This window comes from Enhydra lutris, unplaced genomic scaffold, assembly GCF_002288905.1.
Source record: "Enhydra lutris kenyoni isolate GAN:26980312 unplaced genomic scaffold, ASM228890v2 scaffoldscaffold78, whole genome shotgun sequence".
NCBI lineage: Eukaryota > Metazoa > Chordata > Mammalia > Carnivora > Mustelidae > Enhydra > Enhydra lutris.
Genome location: NW_019154162.1, coordinates 4,161,505 through 4,184,411, shown reverse-complemented (window position 1 = coordinate 4,184,411; position 22,907 = coordinate 4,161,505). Strand labels below are relative to the sequence as shown.

The 22,907-nt window shown below is 46.0% G+C and overlaps 1 protein-coding gene and 1 pseudogene across 2 annotated transcripts in view; one reads left to right on the top strand and one right to left on the bottom strand.

The window, feature by feature from the left end:
- Positions 1–890: 890 nt before the first annotated feature.
- On the bottom strand, positions 891–1,251 carry LOC111160856 (annotated as a pseudogene).
- Positions 1,252–13,004: 11,753 nt separating this feature from the next.
- The window catches only part of LOC111160883 (LIM zinc finger domain containing 2), a 40,331-nt gene continuing 30,428 nt past the window's right edge, over positions 13,005–22,907 (top strand). Inside the window, exon 1 of one of the 2 annotated variants that reach the window (XM_022524281.1) lies at positions 13,005–13,050. Coding sequence is in view for 1 of the 2 variants with exons in the window: in XM_022524280.1 (XP_022379988.1) it covers positions 17,450–17,460 (11 nt within the window). In the remaining variant the exon portion in view is untranslated. Of the gene's footprint in view, positions 13,051–17,348; positions 17,461–22,907 lie in introns of those variants that run through there. The other variant, XM_022524280.1, reaches the window with a different exon arrangement.

Genomic DNA, 22,907 nt, shown 5'->3' with positions numbered 1-22,907 from the left:
TATTTTTTAAAAAAATATTTTATTTACTTATTTGAGAGATAATGACAGAGATAGTGAGAGAGAGCACAAGTGAAGGGGAGAGGGAGAAGCAGGGAGCCCGAAATGGGGCTCAATCCCAGGACCCTTGAGCTGAAGGCCCAAACTTAACCAGCTGTGCCACCCAGGCACCCACCTCTACTTTTATTCTTTTTTTTTTTTTTAATAAGTTTATTTAAACAAGGCACTTGGGGCACCTGGGTGGCTCAGTAGTTAAGCCTCTGCCTTTGGCTCAGGTCATGAACCCAGGGTCCTGGGATCGAGCCCCGCATCGGGCTCTCTGCTCAGTGGGGAGCCTACTTCCTCCTCTCTCTCTGCCTGCTTCTCTGCCTACTTGTGATCTCACTCTCTGTCAAATAAATAAATAAAATCTTAAAAAAAAAACACTTTAAACAAGACAATTGACTTGAAGGGAAAGCTGATCTAGGATTCATTTCTCTTGGAGTAATTTATTCCTAAAGACAGATTTCCCTACAAGAAACAGCTATGTAAAAAAAGTTATTGAATTGTCCTTGATGTTACAGTGATAAATGAAAAACTTTGAAATTCTCCAAACAAGGTATATAAAGATTTTTGTGTTGTTCTTTTATTGTTAAACAGTGAGCGCAAAATAACTTAGGGAATATAGAGATAAGAGCTGGATGAACATGCCCCTAATGGAGAGAAGGGGGTATTCTCACAGAACCCGTATTTTCCCCATCCCATCTCCTTTTGAGGTCAATCCAAAAATACCATTGGCCATTTAGATTTTAAAAATATACAGTATGCTTGTGCACACACACAGTTATTTCATGTACGATGAAGGAATGGGGAAGGGGAAAATGAAAGAATTGAGAAAACTTCTACTGTAGTGGTCAGGATATGGTGGAACCAGATTGTGGTTCTCTCACTGAGAATGTCTTCTTGGTCTGGAGTGAAGCAGTAGGTTCCCCTTGTGGCAGATGCTCTGTCTCCTTCTGGAACACATCACCTACATCTTAGTCCCCCATCTCCAGCTGTGCAGTGACCTCTGTTTCGTTGATTGGCTGCCCATCCAGTCAGAATCTGATCTGCCTCCTTGACAAACCCTGCCGTGCACAATAGGCTTTCATCAGTTTACTAAGTGGTGTCTCTCTCTTAATCTTAAACTGTGCCACAGAACCATCCTGTCCTGCCACCTTCACATTAATGTGTTCGTTGTCCTTGTCCTGACTCCTTGGGCTTTTTGTCAGCCATGGTGAGCACTGGAGTCTCAGCTGCTGCTTCACAAAAGAGGTTCCAGGTCTGCACTGGATGAGTGCACCAGAAGCTTCTGGAAGTATGACCTGAGGTTTCTTATGAAGACTTGCAGCAGAGCAAACTCAGGAAGGCCTGTGGTAAACGACCATCCTTTTCTTTCTTTTTTAAAATTTTGATAGATTTTATTTATTTGAGAGAGAGAGAGAGAGAGAAAGAGTGAGTGGGGGAAGGAGCAGAGGAGGGAGAGGGAGGGGAAAGAATCTCAAGCAGACTCCAAGCTGAGCTCAGAGCCCTACACAGGGCTTGATCTCATGACCCTGAGATCATGACCTGAGCCGAAGCCAAGAGTTGGACACTTAACTGGCTGGTTCACCCAGGCACCCCTAAATGACCATTCTTGCTGTACCTGTGACAATATCCAGGTCAAATCTAATGAGACCAGCCTTACTTTGTGGTCAAGACTAATCTCTCTTTGAGATTATTTTTTGACCAAAAGTGAGGAGAAGATGGGGCACCCGGGTGGCTCAGTGGGTTAAAGCCTCTGCCTTCGGCTCAGGTCATGATCCCAGGGTCCTGGGATCGAGCCCCACATCGGGCTCTCTGCTCAGCAGGGAGCCTGCCTCCCCCCCTCTCTCTGCCTCTCTGCCGACTTGTGATCTCTGTCTGTCAAATAAATAAGTAAAATCTTTTAAAAAAAAGTGAGAAGAAGGAAAAAAATTGTTTCAATGGAAAATTCTAAGACAGTCCATAGTACATTCTTCTAGGTATTCAGAGTCTAGTGCTGTTCATTGTCTTTGAGCCATTTTGCACCTTTTGGTAAGTTGCAGGTAACTGATGAAGATGCAAACTCTGTCTGGTCTGGTAGACATTGAGTTGACTTCCCAGACATGGTAGAAGAATCGATTTTGATACCTACTTGCACTTTGGTCTGGATCCTGCTACCTATCCCAAATTGTCAGTCCCTACTAAATTTTTAATTCCTCCAGTTTCCATCAACATGTGACCCCAACTCCCTGATGAATGTTTCCAGTTTCTCTCTCTCCCACCTGACTTGGGATCACCAAGACCAAAGCTTGACCACCCAGATCTGTTTTGGGTCTCTAGGTCATCTGGCCATTTCCCCAGGCTCCAGAGAACCCCTGTGAGCTGAAATCTGGTGGCTCATTATAAACCTGGAAGGACTCCCCACTACAGCAGACCCTTTGTGAGCTAGATTTGCCTGGACAAGTGGGCAGAAGGCTTGGGTCACACATGCCTGCTCTAGGTGGCAACCAAGGCTAGGAGCAACATCACTAGGAGCATTGAGATGTAGTGTGGGAGTTTTCAGAAACTCAGTAAGCAGTGCTGCTGCATAACTGAAAGATTTTCCTCCACCAACTTCTTGGAGTTTATTGAATTGGATGTTTTTAGGGTTCAGCTCTTGGTATGTTACTTACAAAAAGCTTTTATATTAATATTTCCCTTTCCTATTTAGGCATCCCTCTTTTAAGATGTCTGATCTACAGAACCCTGCCACCTGACCTTTGCTACCACCTTCCAAGAGATGGTTCAACTGGTTTTATAAGAACCACACCATCAAGAATCCATGGGATACTTTTCTTTTTCATTATCTTTTTTTTATTGGAGTATAATTGGCAAATGATATTATATTAGTTTCATTTTTAAAAATATTTATTTATTTATTTGAGAGAGAGAGAGAGGGAGAGAGAGACAGCGAGTGCGCAAGCCTGGGCAGGGGCAGAGGGAGAGAGTCTCCAGCTCTCTGCCTCCAGACTGCCTGCTGAGTGTGGAGCCTGACAGGGCGCTCTGTCTCATGACCCATGAGATCACAACCTGAGCTGAAACCAAGAGTCGGATGCTTAACTGACTGTACCACCCCAGGCGCCCCTGTTGCATTATCACTTTAAGATCATTAGTCCAGAATTTAAAGAAAAAGGAATTGAATGATTTAAATAATTTAAGAATTTAAATAATTTGAAAGACAAAATTTGTTTCTCAGTGCTTTAAAATTAGATATGAAAAAAACTGTTAGACCATCTGTAAAGGGTAAGTTATCAGCAACCTTAATAAGAGAAGTGCATCTAATGGCTGAGGAATCAGTAAAACTTATGCATTGGACACTGGATGAAAAGTCATAAAAGGAATCACAGAGGTGGCTCTATTTCTGGAATATTGGAGTAAAGGGCATGGTGGATTCAATCCCAGACAAAACAACCATTTAATGGGAGAAAATTATTAAAAACAATAATTTAAAGTCCTAGAAATTATCCTAAGTGCATATAGCAAGCGGGGAAACAGTTATTCAGGAAAATCTACTAAATATCAATAAGAAATCTGTAGCAATTGAGTCATAGCCCATTCTTCCCCTGCCAGCTCCATCTTATAGAAACAGTATTCCAGGTACTCTACTTGGGGCACCCAAGAAGAGGAGAGCTTCCCCTTCCCAGACTTGACCTGTAGAGTAGAAGTTCTACTACAGGTAGAAGTTCTACTACAGCTGAGTGAGCCTGGGACCTCAGTCCCTACCTTGCTGGATTGTAGGGGCAGGCTCTACAGCAGGAGGGGCAAGCCAAGAAGACAGGAGCACCATCACCCTAGAGATCACTTTTATAGAAGTGTTACTCTGAGATAGGTGGTTTGCTGTCCACATGTCTAGATCCTGTGCAGGGTACAGAGATTCTCTCCAAGGGAGAGTCAGGCTATAAGGATTAAGAGATCCCAGCTCTGACTGAGGGAGACTGACTATTTTGAAATACAGGTGGGAAATTCTGTTTAAGGGTGTTGTTGAGAACTGTGGAGATTTTGGTGAAGAGAAATTAAGACAGTGCCTATAGCTCCATTATAATAGTGGCAACAAGCAAAATGACAGCAACCAGAAGTTTAACAGAGAGAACCAGAGAAGGAGATACCAAGATGAATGCTCCTCAGATCACTGTCAACCTTGGGTGTCAGGAAGTTTGTATAGAGAACATTCACCCACTGAGAAGAAATCACAGCAGGACATGGAGTGGACTTGGAAACATTCCCCAGGCTGCACAAAGACCCATCAACACAGGGAAGAAGCCTTGCTGATACAAGGGCCTTACGTGCAACCTCTGACCAAACACTGGTTGAACGATAAGCTACTCTGATGCAGGACGCTGGGCTTTAACATAAAATCACACAAATCCTTTGGAGTCTGGAAGACTGTGTGCATGGCCAAGGTTGACCGTTTTGGGAAATGATTGGAGGGGGAAAATCCAAGCCCCTGGTCTCTGCCTGAACATAGGCAAAAACCAATTAGCCAAGCAACCAACCAACAAATAAAACAATTCCTTTAACTGTGATAGCAGAATCTACACACACACACACACACACACACACACACACACACACACACACACACACACTTTCAGTGGTAAAGGGAAAAGAATCTTTGACCAAAATGGCTTATATTAACTCAGGGATGACCAGTAGGAAGCTAGGCTAAGAGATCAAAGCAAGACAAAATCTATCAGAAGGGGAAATTGGCTTTACAGAGTTAGTTCAGCAAGTCACTAAGGAAATAAATAAATGACCAAGCAAGCAACAGCATCAAACTCTGGGGGATGTAGGGAATTTGTATCCAGAGTTTCTACAGTATAATATCTAAAATGTCAGTTTTCAACCAAAACAAATTTTTTAAAAAGATTTTATTTGAGAGAGAGAGAGAGAGAGAGAGCCAGATAGTGACAGAGATAGCGAGAGAGAGCACAAGCATGGAGGAGAGGGAGAAGCAGGCTCCCACTGAGGAGGGAGCCCAATGCAGGGCTCAAGCCCAGGACCCTGGGATCATGAACTGAGCCGAAGGCAGCTGCTTAACTGACTGAGCCAACCAGGTGCCCCTCAACCCAAACAATTTTGAGACATGCAATAAAAGAGGAAATTGTGATACATACACAAGAAAACAACCGAAACAAACTGCTTTTGAAGGAGCTCAGATGTTGGACTTAGTAGACACATACTTCAAAGCAGCCATTGTAACTATTCTTTTTTTTTTTTTTAGAGTTTATTTATTTTTGACAGACAGAGATCACAAATAGGCAGAGGGGCAGGCAGAGAGAGAGAGAGAGAGAGGAGGAAGCAGGCTCCCTACTGAGCAGAGAGCCCGACGTGGGGCTCGATCCCAGGACCCTGAGATCATGACCTGAGCTGAAGGCAGAGGCTTAACCCACTGAGCCACTCAGGTGCCCCCATTGTAACTATTCTTGAAGAACTAATGGAAACCATACTTAAAGGAAGAATTGATGACAATATCTTGTGAGATAGAGAATATCAATAAAGAGATAGAAATTATAAAGAAGAACCAAATAAAAATTCTGGAGATGAGAAGTACAATAATTAAAATGAAAAAGTTATTGGATTTGAGTTGGCAGAAGAAAGAATCAGTGAGTTTGAAGACAGAGTAACGATGCAATCTGTAAAATGGGGGGGAAAAAAGAAGAAAAATGATCAGAGCTTCAGAGAAATCAGAAACACCATTAAATGTATCAACATATGCATAATGGATAGAAGAGAGAGGGGGCATAACAATTATTAGAAGTTGTGGCTAAAAATTTCCCAAATTTGGTGAAAAGCATTAATCTCTACATCCAAGAAGAATGAACTTCAACTAAGGACAAACACAAAGAGATCCATGCCCAGACATATCATAGTCACAAGGTTTGAAACCCAAAGATAAAATCAGCGAAGATAAAAATAGCAAGAGAAAAACAATGCATCACATATCAGGAAAGTGCATTAAGAGTAAGAGCTGATGCTCATCAGAAACAATGGAGGTCAGGGGCACCTGGGTGGTTCAGTCGGTTAAATGTCTGATTCTTGATTTCAGCTCAGGTCAAGATCTCAGGGTTGTGAGATCAAGCCCTGTGTCAGGCTCCACGCTGGGCATGCAGCCTGATTAAGATTCTCTCTCCCTTTGCCCCTGTCCCCACTGTCCTCTCTCACTCCCTCTCTAAAAATAACTAACTAACTAACTAACTAACTAAATGCTTTAGAAACAATGGAGGCCCAAAAGACAGTAGTATGACATATTCAAAGTGCTTAAACTAAAAACCTATCAACCAATCATTCTATATCCAGCAAAACTATCTTTTAAGAAATAAAGAGAAAATGAAGGGAAGCTGAAAGAACTTATTGCTGGCAGGTCTGACTTATAAGAAACACTAAAACTTCCTCAGACTGAAAGCAAATGACACCAGATAATAACTCAAATCCACATGAAGAACAATGTCAGTTAATTATAAAAGACAGTAAAATTGCTTATTTTTTCTCCTCTTAACAGATTTAAAAAGTAATTACCCAAGATATATGTATATACTTGTATAGCTAGACTTTTTACATATAGAAATATACTATGTGTCAACATTTTATACAAATGTTATTTGACAATAATAGCACAAAGGAGGTAGATGGGAACACAGCAGTTTTTGGAGTAAGGTAATGACACCAAGTGGTAACTCAAATCTATAGGAAATAGAATCAGAAATGCTAAATAAGAAGGTTAATATAATAAACTCTATAAATGTATAATTGATTCAGTTTCATCTCAGATATTTAAAAAGACATAAGATTATGTATAGTAATAATTAAAGCAATGTATTTTGGGGTTTACAATGTGGATGGATATAGTATATATCACAATAACACAAGAAAGGGAAGGAGACCTCTCTAGACCAATCCACCCAACAACTGCAGAATGTACATTCCTTCTCATGCACACATGAAACATTGTCCAGGATAGATCATATGCTAGACCATTAAAACAAACCTCAATAAACTGAAGATGATTGATATTACACAAAGTTCTCTGATCAATAATCAGAAATCAGAAACTCTTGATTACAGAAATCAGAAACTCTGAAATCTATAATGAAGTATATTTGGGAAATTTATAAAATATGTAGAAATTAAGTAACACATTCCTAAAGAACAAATGGGTCAAAGAGTAAAAACAATTAGAAAATATGTTGAAATGAATGAAAATTAAGACAAACATACAGGAGCTTACAGGATGCAGCAAAAGCAGTGCTGAGAGGGCAATTTATACCTATAAAAGTCTACACTGAAGAAGAAGAAAGATCCACAAATCAGTAACCTAACTTTTTACCTTAAGAAATTAGAAACAGATAAACTAAGTCTAAAGCAAGCAGAAGAAAGCAAACAATATAGGTTAGAGTAGAAATAAATAGAGAAGAGGAAAAAAAATAGAAAAATATCAATGAAACCAAAGATTGGTTCTTTGAAAAATCCACAAAACTAACAAATCTTTAGCTGAACTGACAAAAAAAAAAAATACTAAAAAAAAAAAAAAGAAAAAAAAAAAAAAAAAAAAAAAAAAAAAAAAAAAAGAAAATAAAAAAAAAGAAAAAAAAAAAAAAAAAAAAAAGAGAACACTCAAATAAATAAAATCAGAAATGAAAGAAAGGATATTCCTATCAATCTTATAGAAGGAAAACAAGACTGTAAGAGAATGCTATGAACAATTCTATACTGGCAAACTAGTTAATCTGGACAAAATGGACAAATTCATAGAAACAATAAACTACCCAAACAAACTAAAGAACAAACAGAAAACCTGAACAGACCTGTTACAAATAAAGAGATTAAATTTGTAATGGGAAAACTACCCACAAAGGGAAACCCAGGACCAGAGGCTTCATTAGAGAATTCTACCAAATGTTTAAAGAATTGACACCAATCCTTCACAAACTTTTCCAAAAATGGAAGAGGAGGAAACACTTCCCACCTCACACTATGAGATCAAGGACTTGATTCTAAAACAAAAGAAGGACATCACAAAAAAGAAAACTACAGACCAACATCTCTTGTGAATATACACAAAAATCCTCAACTAAATATTAGCAAACCAAATCCAGCAACATACACAAAAGTTTATACATCATGACCAAGTGGGGTTTATTGCAGGAATGCAAGCTTGGAATAATATATAAACATCAACCATTAATCAAATTGACAAAGGTGATATGATCTTTCTATCTTTCTGATTTAGGGAAAGCATTTGACAAAATCCAACACCCTTTCACAATAAAACATGCGAACAACCAAGAATGGAAGGGAAATTCCTCAACATGGTAAAGGGACTTATGAAAAACCCTCAGCTAGTATACTTAATGAAGAAAGACTACTTTCAGCTTAAGATTAGGAACAAGACTTCTATTTAGCAGTGTACTGGCTGTTCTAGTCAGGAAAAATAGACTGAAAAATAAATAGAAGTCCTCAAGATTGGAAGGGAAGAAGTAAAACTCTCTATTTGCAGGTGACATCTGGTGTGTAGAAAAATTTAAGAAATCCCTTATGAAACTACTAGAAACAATAAACAAGTTCAGCAGGGTTGTAGGACACAAGATTAATATATGAACTTTAAATATATTTCTGTACATTAACTATGAGAAATCTCAAAAGGAAATTAAGAAAACAACTCCTCTTAGAATCACATAAAATACTAAAATATTTAGGAATAAACTGTCTAAAGGAGTGTAAGTATAAGACTTGTATGCTTAAAACTACAAACATCATTCGATGAAATTAAAATCTGAATAAATGGAAAGAAAGCCCACGTTCATGAATCAGAAAACTCTTTTATAGTCACACTTACTATCTGTCCCAGTCATTCCAGTTCTTGGCAACAACTCATCTGTTTTCATTCTCTATACTTTTGTTCTTTCAAGGATGTTGTATGAATGGAATCTGTTATAGTTTATAATCTTTTTCCAGTAGGCATAGTGACCTTGAGGTATGTCCAGGTTGTGTGTATTGATAGATCATTCGTTTTTATCCTGCCTCCTTACGTAATTCTCGAACATTTTTAGAATTCCACTTTGGTTTATCTGTAGTATTTTTTTTTTTTGTATACCTCTTTGCATAGATTTTTTTTTTTAGTGATTGCTCTAAAAAGTCATATTATACATAGCTTAAACAAATTGCTACTGTCGACATTTTACTCTTTTGAGATATTGTTACAGGTCCCTGAGATTTTCTTCACTTTTTTCAGTCTCTTGCTCTGTATTCAGTTTGGGTAGTTCATAATCTATGCTGGTATTTCTGAATATGGTGGAAATAGGCATTATTCTTTGCCTTATGTGAGTGCCAGGCACTATTTCCCTGGATTCTTCCAGGTATCTCTTTCCTGTCCAGGAACACATGCATGTGCTTATCAGTACTCAGTTGAAGACTGGAGGGGGATCCCCTAGAGATCTTTGGAGCTCTCTCTTTGTGTAGCCTTCTCCTTCCCAGTACCAGTCCTGCAAAGTCTAGCTGCTCTGGTCCCCTGGACTCTCAGCTCCATTTCTTTGACTACGGGAGTCCACTCACCTCCACCCTCTTCTGTGGACGAAGGCCTGGAAGTGCCCTTGAAGCACTGAGCTGGGACAATCGCAGGTTCAGTTGCTTGTTTCCTGTCTCTTATGATCATTGTCCTTGGCTCCCTGATGTTCAGTATCTTGAACACATTAGTTTTATGTATTTTTGTTTCATATATTTTGTCTGGTTCCTGCTGCTTTATTGTGGTTGGGTACAGATGTCTCCATAATTATTTTTCGTTTTGGAAAATTGTTTCCCTAAAGATACATCATGTTAATATGTCATAATTTTCTTATTGATTTTTAAATGAATTATAGCTAATTAAAAAAATGTTTCATTTTCACTTCCAGTGTGGTAAATATTGATAGATGTAAATAAAATCTCTTTGGTATCCTCAGTATTTTTTATGAATGTAAAACAAAGTCCAACATGTTTGAGAACTGCTTGCAGAGATGAGTTCATTTAGTCCCCACAAATCTTTATGAAGGAGGTACTATTATTATCTACTCTAGTTTATAGATCAGGAGACTGAGGCCCAGAGTAGTGAGGCAACTGCCCAAGATGATACGGTTAGTAAATGGGAGACTGTCTTTGAACCTGAGTGGTTGATGCCACGGTCTGTGCTCTTCAAACCAGCATGCCACACTCCCTTTAACTGTGGGTTTTTCAACTTGTTTCATGTCTAAGCTTCTCAGACTAATGTTAATCGGAGGCCCCTGTTCTCCCAGTCTCCTCCACCTGTTTCCTATCCAGCAGAATCCCTGGGCTCCGAGTATGTTCATGTTGCCAACTTGGAGTGTCCCCAGGGGAAAAGATGTGTGGTTGATCTCTACTGTGCCTGCAGGCTTGGACTTCACACTAATGGACCGGAGCCTGATAGATGTGACAGAGGAGCTGCGGCTTATCTGGGTGGGTCTTGTCAGAGGCCCCCAGCCTCCTTTTGCACATTTATTTATTTATTTATTTATTTATTTTTGAAGATTTTGTTTATTTATTTGACAGAGATCACAAGTAGGCAGAGAGGCAGGCAGAGAGAGAGAAGGAAGCAGGCTCCCCGCAGAGCAGAGAGATCTATGCGGGGCTCAATCTCAGGACTCTGGGATCATGACCTGAGCCAAAGGCAGAGGCTTTAACCCACTGAGCACCCAGGCACCCCTGCACATGTACATTTAATGGAACAATGTCTATGCTGCTCAAAGTCACTCTGCCTCTGGGGCCCCCAGACCTGCCCCTCCTGGGGCCAGTTGTGGACTAGCGTACAACTATAAAAGTCTGGAAATGTAAGATGAGTTTGAGCACTAGTTGCCTTTTCCAACAGATTCTCTTGTTGTTTTTTAAAGATTTTATTAGTTTCTGAGAGAGAGAGAGCGCACATGAAGGGGGAAGGGGCAGAGGGGGAAGTGAGAAGCAGGCTCCCCAGTGAGCAGGGAGTCCAATGCAGGACCCGATACCAGGACCCCGGGATCATGACCTGAGCTGAAGGCAGCAGCTTAACTGACTGAGCCACCCAGGTGCTCCCAGATTCTGTTTTTAAAAGAATTTTTTCCCTCAAGATTTCTTCATATTATGGATTCCTTAGGTGTAAATAAACTTTTTTATTTATACCAGTTCAGTTCAGAACTAGCTGTGATGAGTAAAACGATATCTGAGATGCTTGAGCAACAGAAGTGATATGTACTGTACATTCAGGCAGCTCATAGGACTATGAAACTTAGAAGAAAATGATGTTTGTTGAACAAATATTTACTGAGCTCTGAGTAGAGGCCTGTTCTTGGTCCAGCAGTGCAGTGAACAAGGCAAGAGTCTGTCTTGGAGAGTTTACATTCTGGTGTATAGCATATTTATAACATGGAAGCAGGTTATTTTAAACAACATGGCAATCTAGCATAACATCACTGGTTCCAACAAAGAGTTGAGTGATTTTGTACATCTAGCCAGCCTTCCGTCGGGAGCTGTGTTGCATAAAGTAAACAGTTTCAACCTTAAGGGGTATAAAATTTGACTGAAAAACAAAACCAGGGATGCCTGGGTGGCTCAGTCGGTTAAGTGTCCCCCTTTGGCTCAGGTCATGATCCTGGGGTCCTGGGGTGGAGCCCCAAGTCTCCCCCTGCTTGTGCTCTCTCTCTCTGACAAATGACTAAATAAAAATATTTTTAAAAATAAATAGAAAGAAAAACATAACCAGTTATCTTCAAAAGTTGAATCTACAAGCTGTATACATAGCGCCCGTGAATGCCAGCACCCTCCTCACCAAGTAGCACAGGTTGGAGGAGACCTAGGGATAGTGTTTATGTCCAGCACAGTGTGAGTGATGCCCCGGAGCTGGACGGGCGGGCAGCTCTGGTAGTGGCAGCAGGGGCATCTACTGTGAAGAAAAATGTGAAATTGCCAACACAAAAGGACCACAACTGCGTACACAGTAACTGCGCACAGATAAGACTGGAATCAAAGCGTTGTTGGCACCCGTCTTCGGTGGTGAAATTCAAAGCAATTTTCTTCCTTCCTTCCTCCCTCCCTCCCTCCCTCCTATTCTCCCTCCCTCCCTTCTCCCTCTCTCTCTTTTTTAAAGATTTTATTTATTTATTTGAGAGAGCAGGGAGAGCAGTAGGCAGAGGGAGAAGCAGGTTCCCCACTGAGCAAGGACCTGATGGTGGGTCTCAATCCCGGGAACCTGAGTTCATGACCTGAGCCAAAGGCAGATGCTTAACTGACTGAGCCACCCAGGTGCCCAAGTTTCTACTTTCTATTTTTGGGTATTTCCCAGTACAATGAAATTTTTCTAGCAAAAGATTAGAAAATAACTTAAAATTGTATCAATAATCCTGAGATTTCTCTCCTCTCAGGGAAAATAACTGGCAAAAAGGTGTCTTAGTAACTGTTCTTGGTCATTCAAAGTAATTGCGGGTTTTCTTTTCTCTGTGCCCTTGTAGGGCTCAGTTTTGGCCTGTGTACATGCTGTAAACATCAGGTTTCCCCAGGGGCTTATGAGCTCAGGAGTTTAGTAAATGCTCATTTTAGCTGCTGCCAAATGGGCGCCCTCCCCCCAACCCACAGCGGCTCCCCCTTTGCTGGTCTCCCTGGATGCATGGGGCAGCTGCCGCTCCTTTGTTCTGTTCTCTTGGCTCCCTGGCCCGCAGGGGAATGGGCTTTCAGTGGCCCGCCCCGCAGGCACCTCCCCAGGGAGGCCAGCCTTTCCTTCCTGGCTTCCTCCACCCTCTCCTGACCCCAAGGTGCCTCCGGCCCACCCTCCAGCTCCAGCCAAACCTCCTGCCCAGGGAGAGGTGAGGCTGGAATATCTGGGACCCATGGCAGCTGGAGACTCCCAGCCGCTGCTCAGTCCTCCAAGCGGCTGTGCCAAGCAGGCCTGGCAGCTGCTATTTCCCCCAGAGAAGTTGCTGGCAGCGCTCAGGGAAGGAAGCAGCAGAAGGAGGTGGAGTGGCGACTCAGCCCCCTGAGGTAGAGACTCTGTGTGGCATTGGAGTGCTGCTTTTTTTGCTCTCAAAATGGGCAGGGGGCCCAGTCCCTGGTTCTCCTTGCCATTCACTTTATGTCTTCTAAGTGGTCATGCTAATGTTGGGGCAAGGGAAAAGCCGCAGGGTGGTCTGCCTTCCGGTGTAGCCTCACATACCTTTAGGTGGCCTGTGGGTGGTAGAAGCCCGCTTACCTTGCTAGGCCCTCTGCAGGTGAGGCTACGTCTGGACGGTTTGGGGTTGGGGAGCATGGCAGGGGGGCACAGCTGGTCTTTATTCTGCACAGAGGTTGGAGATGCTCTGATGGGAAGACTGGTGGGTTGGCTATTCTAATGGGAAAGAGGAAGCAAAATAAACCCCAGCATGTGGAAGAGAAGTGTCCTTAGGAGCAGAGAGGCTGGCGGCCCTGCAGGTAAAGAACTCTGTGGTCACGGTGCTCAGGTAATTCTTGTTGGATGACCCACACTGGTACGCTTTAAGGTACAAGAATGTGGCATCCCTGAATGCTCTCTGGGGTGCTCTAGACTGCTCTTGTTCCAGACCCATGAGTTGCATCAAGCCTGTCCCAGAGCTAAGGTAAAAGAGAAATGGCATTTTCCTTTTCAAAGTCCAAGGCTAGCCAGCCTTTGCAAAACAGGTGTGAGCTCCGTGGCCCTGTTCTAACCCTGGGTAAACCAGACTCTCAAGAAGGGTTCTGTGTTCTCCACAGACTAAGAAAACCTCTGAGCCTCTTGTTGTTTGTTCTGCAAATGCTAAAAGAATTAGTGGATTATGATTCCACCATAATCGTAATCAGACTTCTTTCATCGAGCTCTTCTTAGGCCAGGAAGAAATAAGGTCATTTTGGGCTGGTCAGATGATGTGTATGGGTAGATCTCCGTTCTGAGGAAATGCTCACATTTTACAGTAGAAACATTTAGTTGTTAAAGCAGCAAATGTTCTGCTGTCTGGGGGTATATAGAGGTGGGTGTGCTGTCCACCATTTATTTTCGGCTAGGCTCCAGCTAGAATGGTCCAGCTTCTCCTCTGGGTGGTCCAAGTGCTTCCCTGACCTCCCTGGGGATTCTCACAAACCACTTCCAGAATTAAGTTTGGATTTGAAGGAACTGGTTAATTCCAGTTATGCACTACTGCTTAACAATGGCCCAATTGGGACATTCCCAGTGCCCTGAGAGGGAGATGCCTAAGCAAGATCTGGGGGAAGAGACCCTTTGGGCAGAACTGTGGGGGAGCCTTCGTGTCACATGGACCATCATTAAACAGGCATGACACTAGTCCTGCATACTGGAGAGGCACTCTGGCTTCTGCTGGGGGCTGGGCCATGGTGAGAGACCCTGAGATTTCCTCAGGGCTGCAAGGCCTTCTTGGTCCCCACTGTCACAATGGGGAGGGGATTTAGCTCTAGACACAGGAGGAGGCCACTTTAGGTAGCCTTCATGCTACTAATTAGGCCAGTCTGATCAAGGGAAGCCCAGACCCTCCCTTGGCCCCCATGAACCATCACCCCTGCCTTAGCACCCCAGGGCACTGGGCTGGCTCAGGTGTGGGTGTCAGCTGGAGGGGGTGGTGAGAGGTGGTGTGGGGTGACTATGCAAACACGCTGTGAACGGGGTGCTCATAGCTCCCTGAGCCCCAGAGGGTGTTGTGTCTATTTTTTTTTTTTTTAAGATTTTTATTTATTTATTTGAGAGAGAGCGCAAGAGAGGGAGGGTCTGAGTGAGAGGCAGACTCCCTGCTGGGCAGGCAGCCCAATGCTGACTCCATCCTAGGACTCCAGGATCATGACCTGAGCCAAAGGCAGTTGCTTAACCTACTGAGCCACCCAGGCATCCCTGTTGTGTCTATTCTTGCTTAGAATCTCCCACATTTCTTTTCTTTTTAAAGATTTTATTTATTTGACAGAGCACAAGTAGGCACAGCAGCAGGCAGAGGGAAAGGGAGAAGCAGGCTCCCCACTAAGCTGGGCCTGTCCAGTGAGGAGCTTGATCACAGGACCCTGGGATCATGACCTGAGCCTAAGGCAGCCACTTAACCAACTGAGCCACCCAGGTGTCCCAATCTCCCACCTTTCTAAGGGTGGAATCCAAATGCTAGTGTGGCCCTCGTGCTCTGGCCCCCTGGCCCCTCTCCCTTACTTCCCATGCCCTCTGCCTGCCTGTTCTCCGGATACACTGCCACCTTTCTGATCCTTGAGCTCCCCAAGCCCATTCCCACCTCAGGGCCAACTGCCCTTGCTGTTCCCCCTGCTGCTCTTTTCCTCATTCTCGTTTTAGCTCAGATGACACTCCTCAGAAGCCTTCCTTGCCCCTCCAATCAGCCCCTCATATTGTCCTTTTCTTTGCGGCACTGTCCCTGCCTAAAGTCACGTCTATGTTTTATTTCCTGTCCGTCCCCCACCCTGTGTCCTCTGGCTCACTGCTCTGCCCCCGTGCCCCAAATAGCATAATCTCCATTGAATGAATGGGTCTGGGTGAGTGACTGTGAGAATGACCACTGCTGGGTAACTGCAGCTCTTTCCTGCTGATCTGACCTCTGGCTGCACTGTTGGAGGCTGGCGCATGGCTCCTTGGATCCTCCATACCTCCAGGAGAGCTGAGCGATGCCCACAGATGCCAGCGAGCTCTTGCTGAGCGTGCCCATGGCCCAAGGATGAGGCTTGCTGAGTGGTCAGGTGAGTGGCAGAAGGCTCTGGAGGCTTTCAGCCTTTCAGGTAGACATGGGGTCCCCTTGAGGCAGGGAACAGGTCCCTTTGGTATTCTCCTTTCTACTTTTCATCCTTTTTGGTTCCTTTTGATCCTTTGGTTCCATCCACCAGTATTTAGTGAACCATCCAGCTGGGCAGTCTGTTTCTGGGGCACAGTCTTGTACACCTGCTCCCTCTGCATCAGCAATCGGGAAAAGCATTTCTTCTTAAAGAGGCAGATGAACCAAGAAATCATCCATATTTTAAGCTTAATCAGCCATCGAATTACAGTTAAACACTATCAGCTATGACACAGCTGCAAAAGAACAAGTGCAAACTGCACAGGTTTCAAGACACCAGCTACTTAGGAACAGATGCCTTTTCCCAGCTCAGTTCTGCAGATGTAAGTCTGCATGGTGCTATCAACTCATCATTCTGAATTCCACTGCTTATTTGTGGGTTGCTACTTCGCACTGTCATTTCTAGATAGTCTTTATCTGTTGCCAAGCTAGAGGTAATATAATGTTCAGTAGGATTAACATATGAGGCTGCTCGGTCCTGGCCTCACAATGTGGTATTTGGGCTGCTTGCAAGCACAAGCTATGCTCCACAGCCCAGCTATAAAAATACCTGCCTGTAGGCAGAGAGGGTGAGGGTTTTTTTTTTTTGTTGTTATTGTTTGCTTGTGTAATGATTTCCCCAGAAGAGATTCCCTAAATGGTTTTGTATCACACAGTCACTTTAAACAGCTCTTCTCTAACTTGTCCATAGTCCTTCATTATAAAGAGGAGTACTTAGTTCTCCTCCCCAACTTGGGGGGTTGATTTTTTCATTGTAAAGTACCTTTTGCTAGGTGAGGGGTTGCTCACAAACGGTTATTTGCCCCTGGGGGGAGGGCACCGATCTGGCATCTCAGTAGGCTGTTGGGCTCATGACTTGGAGGGGCGCTGACTTGGAAGGGCGCTAACTTGGAGGGGCGTCGTTGGACCTTGGTCTCCCTAGGGGCAGGACATCGCGGACTGGGGTTCCCAGGGCCCCGCGCCCGGGAGGTAGTTGGCGCCCAGAAACGTCACTTTGAGGAATGAAAGCGTGAAGGTGATCCCCTCTCTGGCCCGGGCCGCAGAAGGAATTCAGAGCTTGGAGCCAGCAGGGAGGTGGTCTCAGGATCGTCCCTCTATGTCCTCCAGTTCCTCGTCCCCCGCCGGTGTTCGCGTTCCTGGGCAGCCCGGGACAGCGGAGGGGAAGCGCCAGGCAGGGCGTCCCGGCGGGACTGGGGGGCTTGTTCGCGGTTATTATAACTTCACTCCCTTTAAAAGGAAAACTATGCCCGGAATCCGGGGAGGTGGCGAGCGAAGCCCTGGAAGGGAGGACGTGACCAGTGCTCGCCGCAGGCCAAGCTCGGGTATCCCCAGAGCTAGGACCGCGCGAGTGGCGGGGCCTGCCCCTCCGCCCCCACTTCACCCCCACAACCTCGCGGGCGGGGCGGATCCTACCCTCGCCTCCCCTCCGCCCCCACCTCGCGGGCTGGGCTGGGCTGGGCTGGGCGGCGGGCGGAGCCGCTCTTGGCCTTTTTTGGGCGTCTCCCTGCAACTCGCCCGGGACCTGCTGGCTGGTGCTCGTCTGGTTGCTGAGGCGGCGGAGGGGGTCCCGAGGCGGCGGAGGGGGTCCCGAGGCGATCTCGGGCTCAGCGTGCGCGGCTACCATGACGGGAAGGTAACAGCCCCCCACCCACGCCAAGGGCCGGGAGGGCGCCTGTCTGGGCGGGACTGCGGACCGGACCCCCGCCCCGACCCCTGCCCTCTGCTCCGGGGAAGCCGTCCCATCCACCTGCCGCGCCTCCGGCCGGGCCCTCGACCTCCGCTGGCTGTCAGGGTAGCCGCGCCTGTCAGTACCGGGATGCCCCTAACCCCTGCTGGTGACCGGCCGGCCGCCCCACCGCCTACCCCTCCAAGATGGACTCAGTGAACCCCTTACTAACGGAGAACCAGGGCTCAGAGGGGCCGGGACTCGCCCAAGGTCACAACCAACTAAACAAGGCTTTAAAACCGGACTGTTAGCTTCTATCAGCTTCCTTGACCCCCAGCTGTGTGATCCTGCAGAGATCTCACCTTTGGAGCCTGGGTTTCCTCCTCTGTAAGCCAGGAATGGTAAACATTTAAAAATAGTAAAGGGTCTATGTGGGGGCCCAGCTGGAACTCTGTCCAAGCACAAGCTGTTTGGGGTGGGGTGGGGGCAGGGCCACGTGGCCCAGCCTGGGCTCTCAGGCCCTGTTGCCATTTCACAGATGAGGTAACTGAGGCCACAGAGGCTGAGTGACTCAGGAGGCTGGTCACATGTGCACTAGTGTCTGGCGAGTGTTGGCCTCTGCAGTCCTTTCTGGAACATGGCTGGGTACAAGTGCATGACTCACGACTAGGTGGGAGGGAATGGACTCTGAGGCCCAGCAGCCCCCTTCCAGCCAAGTCCTGGCAGGAGGATGCTCTTCGACTTGTGGCTTGTGGACTAAGAAAACCCTGTGTTTTTGGTAGGGAAAAGGGCTCGGAGAGGCAGTGCCCAGGAATAGGGAGCAGCTACAGAGGGCAGGGTGGTGTCCCCAGACCTGGGTGGCATGTAGAGTGGTCACCAGGAGGGCAGAGGCACACTGGCCTGGAGCAGGAGGGCAGCTAGGACACCCAAATGGCACGTATCCTGTGATCCAGCAAGAACTGTGCCTCCGATGCACTTGGCTGCCTGCTCCCATTGTGCCAGAGTCTGCAGACGCCACTGGCCTTCCAGAACTCACCCTTTTTGTGTGCTTGGCAGCACCCGGCTTTCCAGTCACCTTCAGGGCTTGACTGTCAGCGGCCTGGTTGCCCACCCAGAGAAGGGAGGGAGTGAAACTGGGACAGCGTCAGGAGTAGCACAGACCATGGTCAAGGTGGGATGTATGCGAGGCGGAGTCTCAGGCACAGCCAACACCCTAATGAGGCAGAGCCACACGCTGTGCTGCCCGCTTTGGCAGCAGCTTCCACCCCTATAGCCTGCAGGATGTGAGGCAGAGCAGACACCTTGGCAGGGGTCCTGTCGCCCCTGAGTCTTCCAGGCAGATGGAGGCCATCAGGTCAGCTGCCCGACAGCCCAGCGAGAGAAGCGGGGAAGGCAGGTGGAAGCAGGGGCCAGCCTGCCTTGCTGCAGGGGTCCAGAGAAATGCCAGTCATCAAATGAAACAGGGATCAGAGTGCACCTTGCAAAACACTGGGCAGAGTTTTTCCTTGTGAAAGTAACATTGCTCATCTCAGAGAGTTAGAAAAAACCCAGATACAGAAAAGATGACGGGAACAGAAAAAGAAGGAAAGAAAGAAAACACCCACAGTTCCACTCCTTAGAGATGCCTTTGGGAATATTTTGGTGGCTTGCTTCTTTTCTCGTGGTGTCTTTTCCTGCTCATTTGCTTTTCGCAGCTGTGAGCTGTCTGGAAGCATTGTTTGACACCCTCCCTTGAAGTCTGCTTTCCACATAACAGCGCCCAGGCCAGGACTGGCTTGCCTCCCCCTCTACCACAGGCGTGGGGCCAGGCCAGCTGAGAAATGGGTATCCAACCCAACCATTGGGGTGGGTGAGGGTTTTCCTGTCCCAGAAGCTATGGAGTTTCATTTTTGCTCTGTTGCGTGCCACCTTGACCTCTGCATGTCTGCTGCCCCTATGGGACGTCAGGATAGTGCTCACACCCGGATCCTGGTTCTCTCCACACCTACCCACACTGCCTAGAACCAGGCCGACCTTTGGAAACAACCCTCTCACCATACACCTCACACACCCCCTGGGGCTCTCCCTGCCATCTGTGTAAAGTGCTAGCCCCTCACAGGACCAGAGTGGGCAAGGCCAGAGGAAGGGCAATGGAGAGCCAGTGAGGGGACCTAGAGGGATGTACACAGCAGTGCACTTTGGAAACACCCCTCTGGGTGCTGCTGAGGTAGAGATGGGTTAGGAGGCCCACAACAAGGGGGCTTCTCTTCAGCAGCCATGGGGATGGGGAAGAGGAGCTGGACTCAGGAGGTCTGGGAGGTGGAATTGGAGGACCTGACCAAGAGAATGGAATCCAGGAGGATGCCCAGTTGTGGTGGCAGGCGTGGGTGCTGAGCTAGTTTAGGCCATGAAGGATTTGAAGAGCTGTGACAAGTCCAAGAGGAAGCATGGGAGGCGACTGGATAAAAGGGTCCAACGCCTGGGAGAGGACTGAGCTGGGGCGGAAGGGCCGGTGAGGTCTTGAGCATGGGTGTAGTTAGGGAGGGGCCATGCTGTGGGATGGAAGCTCAGCCCTGGCCTGTGGCCAGAAGACTCTGGATCTTAAAAACACCCTTGTCTTTGTCCCAACTGAAGGGACCTTTGATATCACCACTGATGTACAGGGAGGATGTTAGGACCCAGGCAGGACACACCCCTGCTTGGGGATCCAGCCTGTTGGAGGCCCTCCTCCAAGAGCAGCCTGGGACATTGCACCCACAGTGGGTGAGCTCAGCAGCTTGGCCTGCTGTAGAGTGCAGTCCCACCCACCACGTGACCTGTTGTCTGCTGAGGCTTCTCTGTGCGGGACCCAAGCTGGGCCTGTGCCGGCTATGGTGCAGAGTGGGGCTGCTAGATCCCTGTCCCCACATCTACCTGCACCCTGGCCCTCCACAGTGCTCTGCGCTGCTCCCCACCTTCCCCAGGAGCATGCCCTGTGGCCTCCTTGACAGAAGGGTGGCAACCAGGGTTCTCTGCACAGCACATGGAGCTGTGTGAAGCAGATGACGAGGGCCACACAGCTGGCCTCTGAACCCCAGGCCAGGCCTGGTACCACCCATGGCCCCTTAGCTCCTCCCTTTCCCTCTCTTCCAATGTTGACTCTGACCCTTCGAGGGCAGTGCCATGGGGACAGAGGGCCTGATTTTTAGTGTGTCTAATCCAAGGCTGAAAATACTCCCACCTCAGCTCACTTTGCATATCAACATGACACTAACTGGTTCACAAAACTCCTGAAAATTTAGCAGTCAGCACTTGGGACCCCCCTGGGGAGAGGGGCTGGGCTTTCCAGGCACAGTGGCTGCCCTGTCTCTGGAAATACACTGCTTCACTCTGCTCCATCTGCCACGTATGGACTCATACTTAAATGTTCCTCAGGTCTTCATCTCTGGGTAGGGCGGACAGAGGGAGACACCTTAACGCTCCTTGTTCTGGTTATTCAAATCTTTTAAATTTCTGATGATGAATATTTGCTCAAGATGATATGATAAGGGAAATGTGTTAATGAGATACACAAGAGGACAATGGGTGACTAAGATGACATGACTGATGTATGTTTGTATGTATGTAACACCAAAGATGTGTCCACACTGATGCTGGAGTTTTATTTTATTTTTTAAAAGATTTTTTATTTATTTATGAGAGAGAGAGAGAGACAGATAGACACATAGCATGAGCAAAGGGGAAGGGCAGAGGCAGAGAGAGAAGCAGACTCCCTGCTGAGCAGGGAACCCCATGTGGAACTTGATTCCAGGACCCCCTGAGATCATGACCTGAGCTAAAGGTAGTTGCTTAACCAACTGAGCCACCCCTGATGCTGGAGTTTTAAATGAAGAAAATAAAATTGTTCAAAATCAGATTTCACGTGGGGTAAGAAGGTTGGAAAAGGTTATCCATCTGAGGCATATGGAAGGCCCTGGCCTCCCAGGGAGTCGAGGCGGGCAGTGTGGGTGGGGGAAGCTGGCTGTGGTGAAGGGGTTGTTTGCTGTGGTGATGCTGGATACCCTAGGGATGGCACTCACGGCTTAGCCACAGGGGGTGACAGCCCTCCCTCACAGCTTGCTGGTGGCCCTGGCCTCTGTCCCTGCCTCTAGTAAGCTGTGTAGTATTCTTGTATTCTTCACTACACGTGTGCTTTTTAGACATTTGTGATATAATCCACATACCATAAAATACACTATTTCAGGGTGTATAATTCAGTGGGTTTTTAATACAGCCACCAGTTGTGCAACCGTCACCACTAATTCTAGAACATTTTCATAACCCCCACAAGACACCCCATACCCACGTGCAGTCAATCCCCAGCTCCTGGCAGCCATTAATCCACTGTCTCTGTAGATTTATCTGTTCTGGATATTTCCTATAAATGGAAATATACATTGTGTGGCTTTTTTTTTTGGCCTGGCTTTTTTCATTTAGCATAATATTTTCAAGGTGCATTTATGTTGTAGTATGAGTCAGTATTTCATTCCTCTTTTGGGGGGGTGTGCAAATAATATTCCATTGCATGGCTATACCACGTTTTGTCTATGTGTTCATTTGTGGTGGACATTTGAATTGCGTCTGCTTTTTGGCTTTTATGAATAATGCTGTGGTGAACATTTCCATATATATTTTCTAGTCTCTTGAGCATATACTTTGGAGTGGAATGGCTGGATAATACGGTAATTCTATGTGAAATTTTTTGAGGAATTGCCAAGCTGTTTCTGAATAACTGCATACCTTATATTCCCACCAGGAAATGTATGAGGGTTCTAATTTTCCCCACACCCTCACTAACACTTATTGTTTGTTTCAGTGAGTGTGAAGTGGTATCACATTGTGGTGTGGTTTTTTTTTTTTTTAGATTTTATTTATTTATTTGAGAGAGAGGGAGACAGAGATAGCTACAGAGATAGCGAGAGAGAGCACGAGTGGGGAGGAGAGGGAGAAGCAGGGTCCCTGCTGAGCAGGGAGCTGGACTCAGAGATTGATCCCAGTACCCTGGGATCATGGCCTGAACCAAAGGCAGACTCTTAAGTGACTGAGCCACCCAGGTGCCCCACATTGTGGTTTTGATTTTCATTTCCCTAACAACTTGTCATGTTGGCCATCTTTTCATGTGCTTGTTGGTTGCTGGTATATCTTCTTTGGAGAAATGTTTATTCAGATTCGGTGCCCATTTTTAAACTGGGTTGTCTTTTTACTGTTGGATTTTAAGAGTTTTTTATGTGTTCTGGATATAAGACACTTATATGATTTGCAAATATTTTCTCCTATTCTGTGGGTCATCTTCTAATTTTCTTTTTTTTTTTTAAGATTTTATTTATTTATTTGATAGAGAGAGATCACAAGTAGGCAGAGGAGAGGAGGAAGCAAGCTCCCCACTGAGCAGAGAGCCAGATGCAGGGCTTGATCCC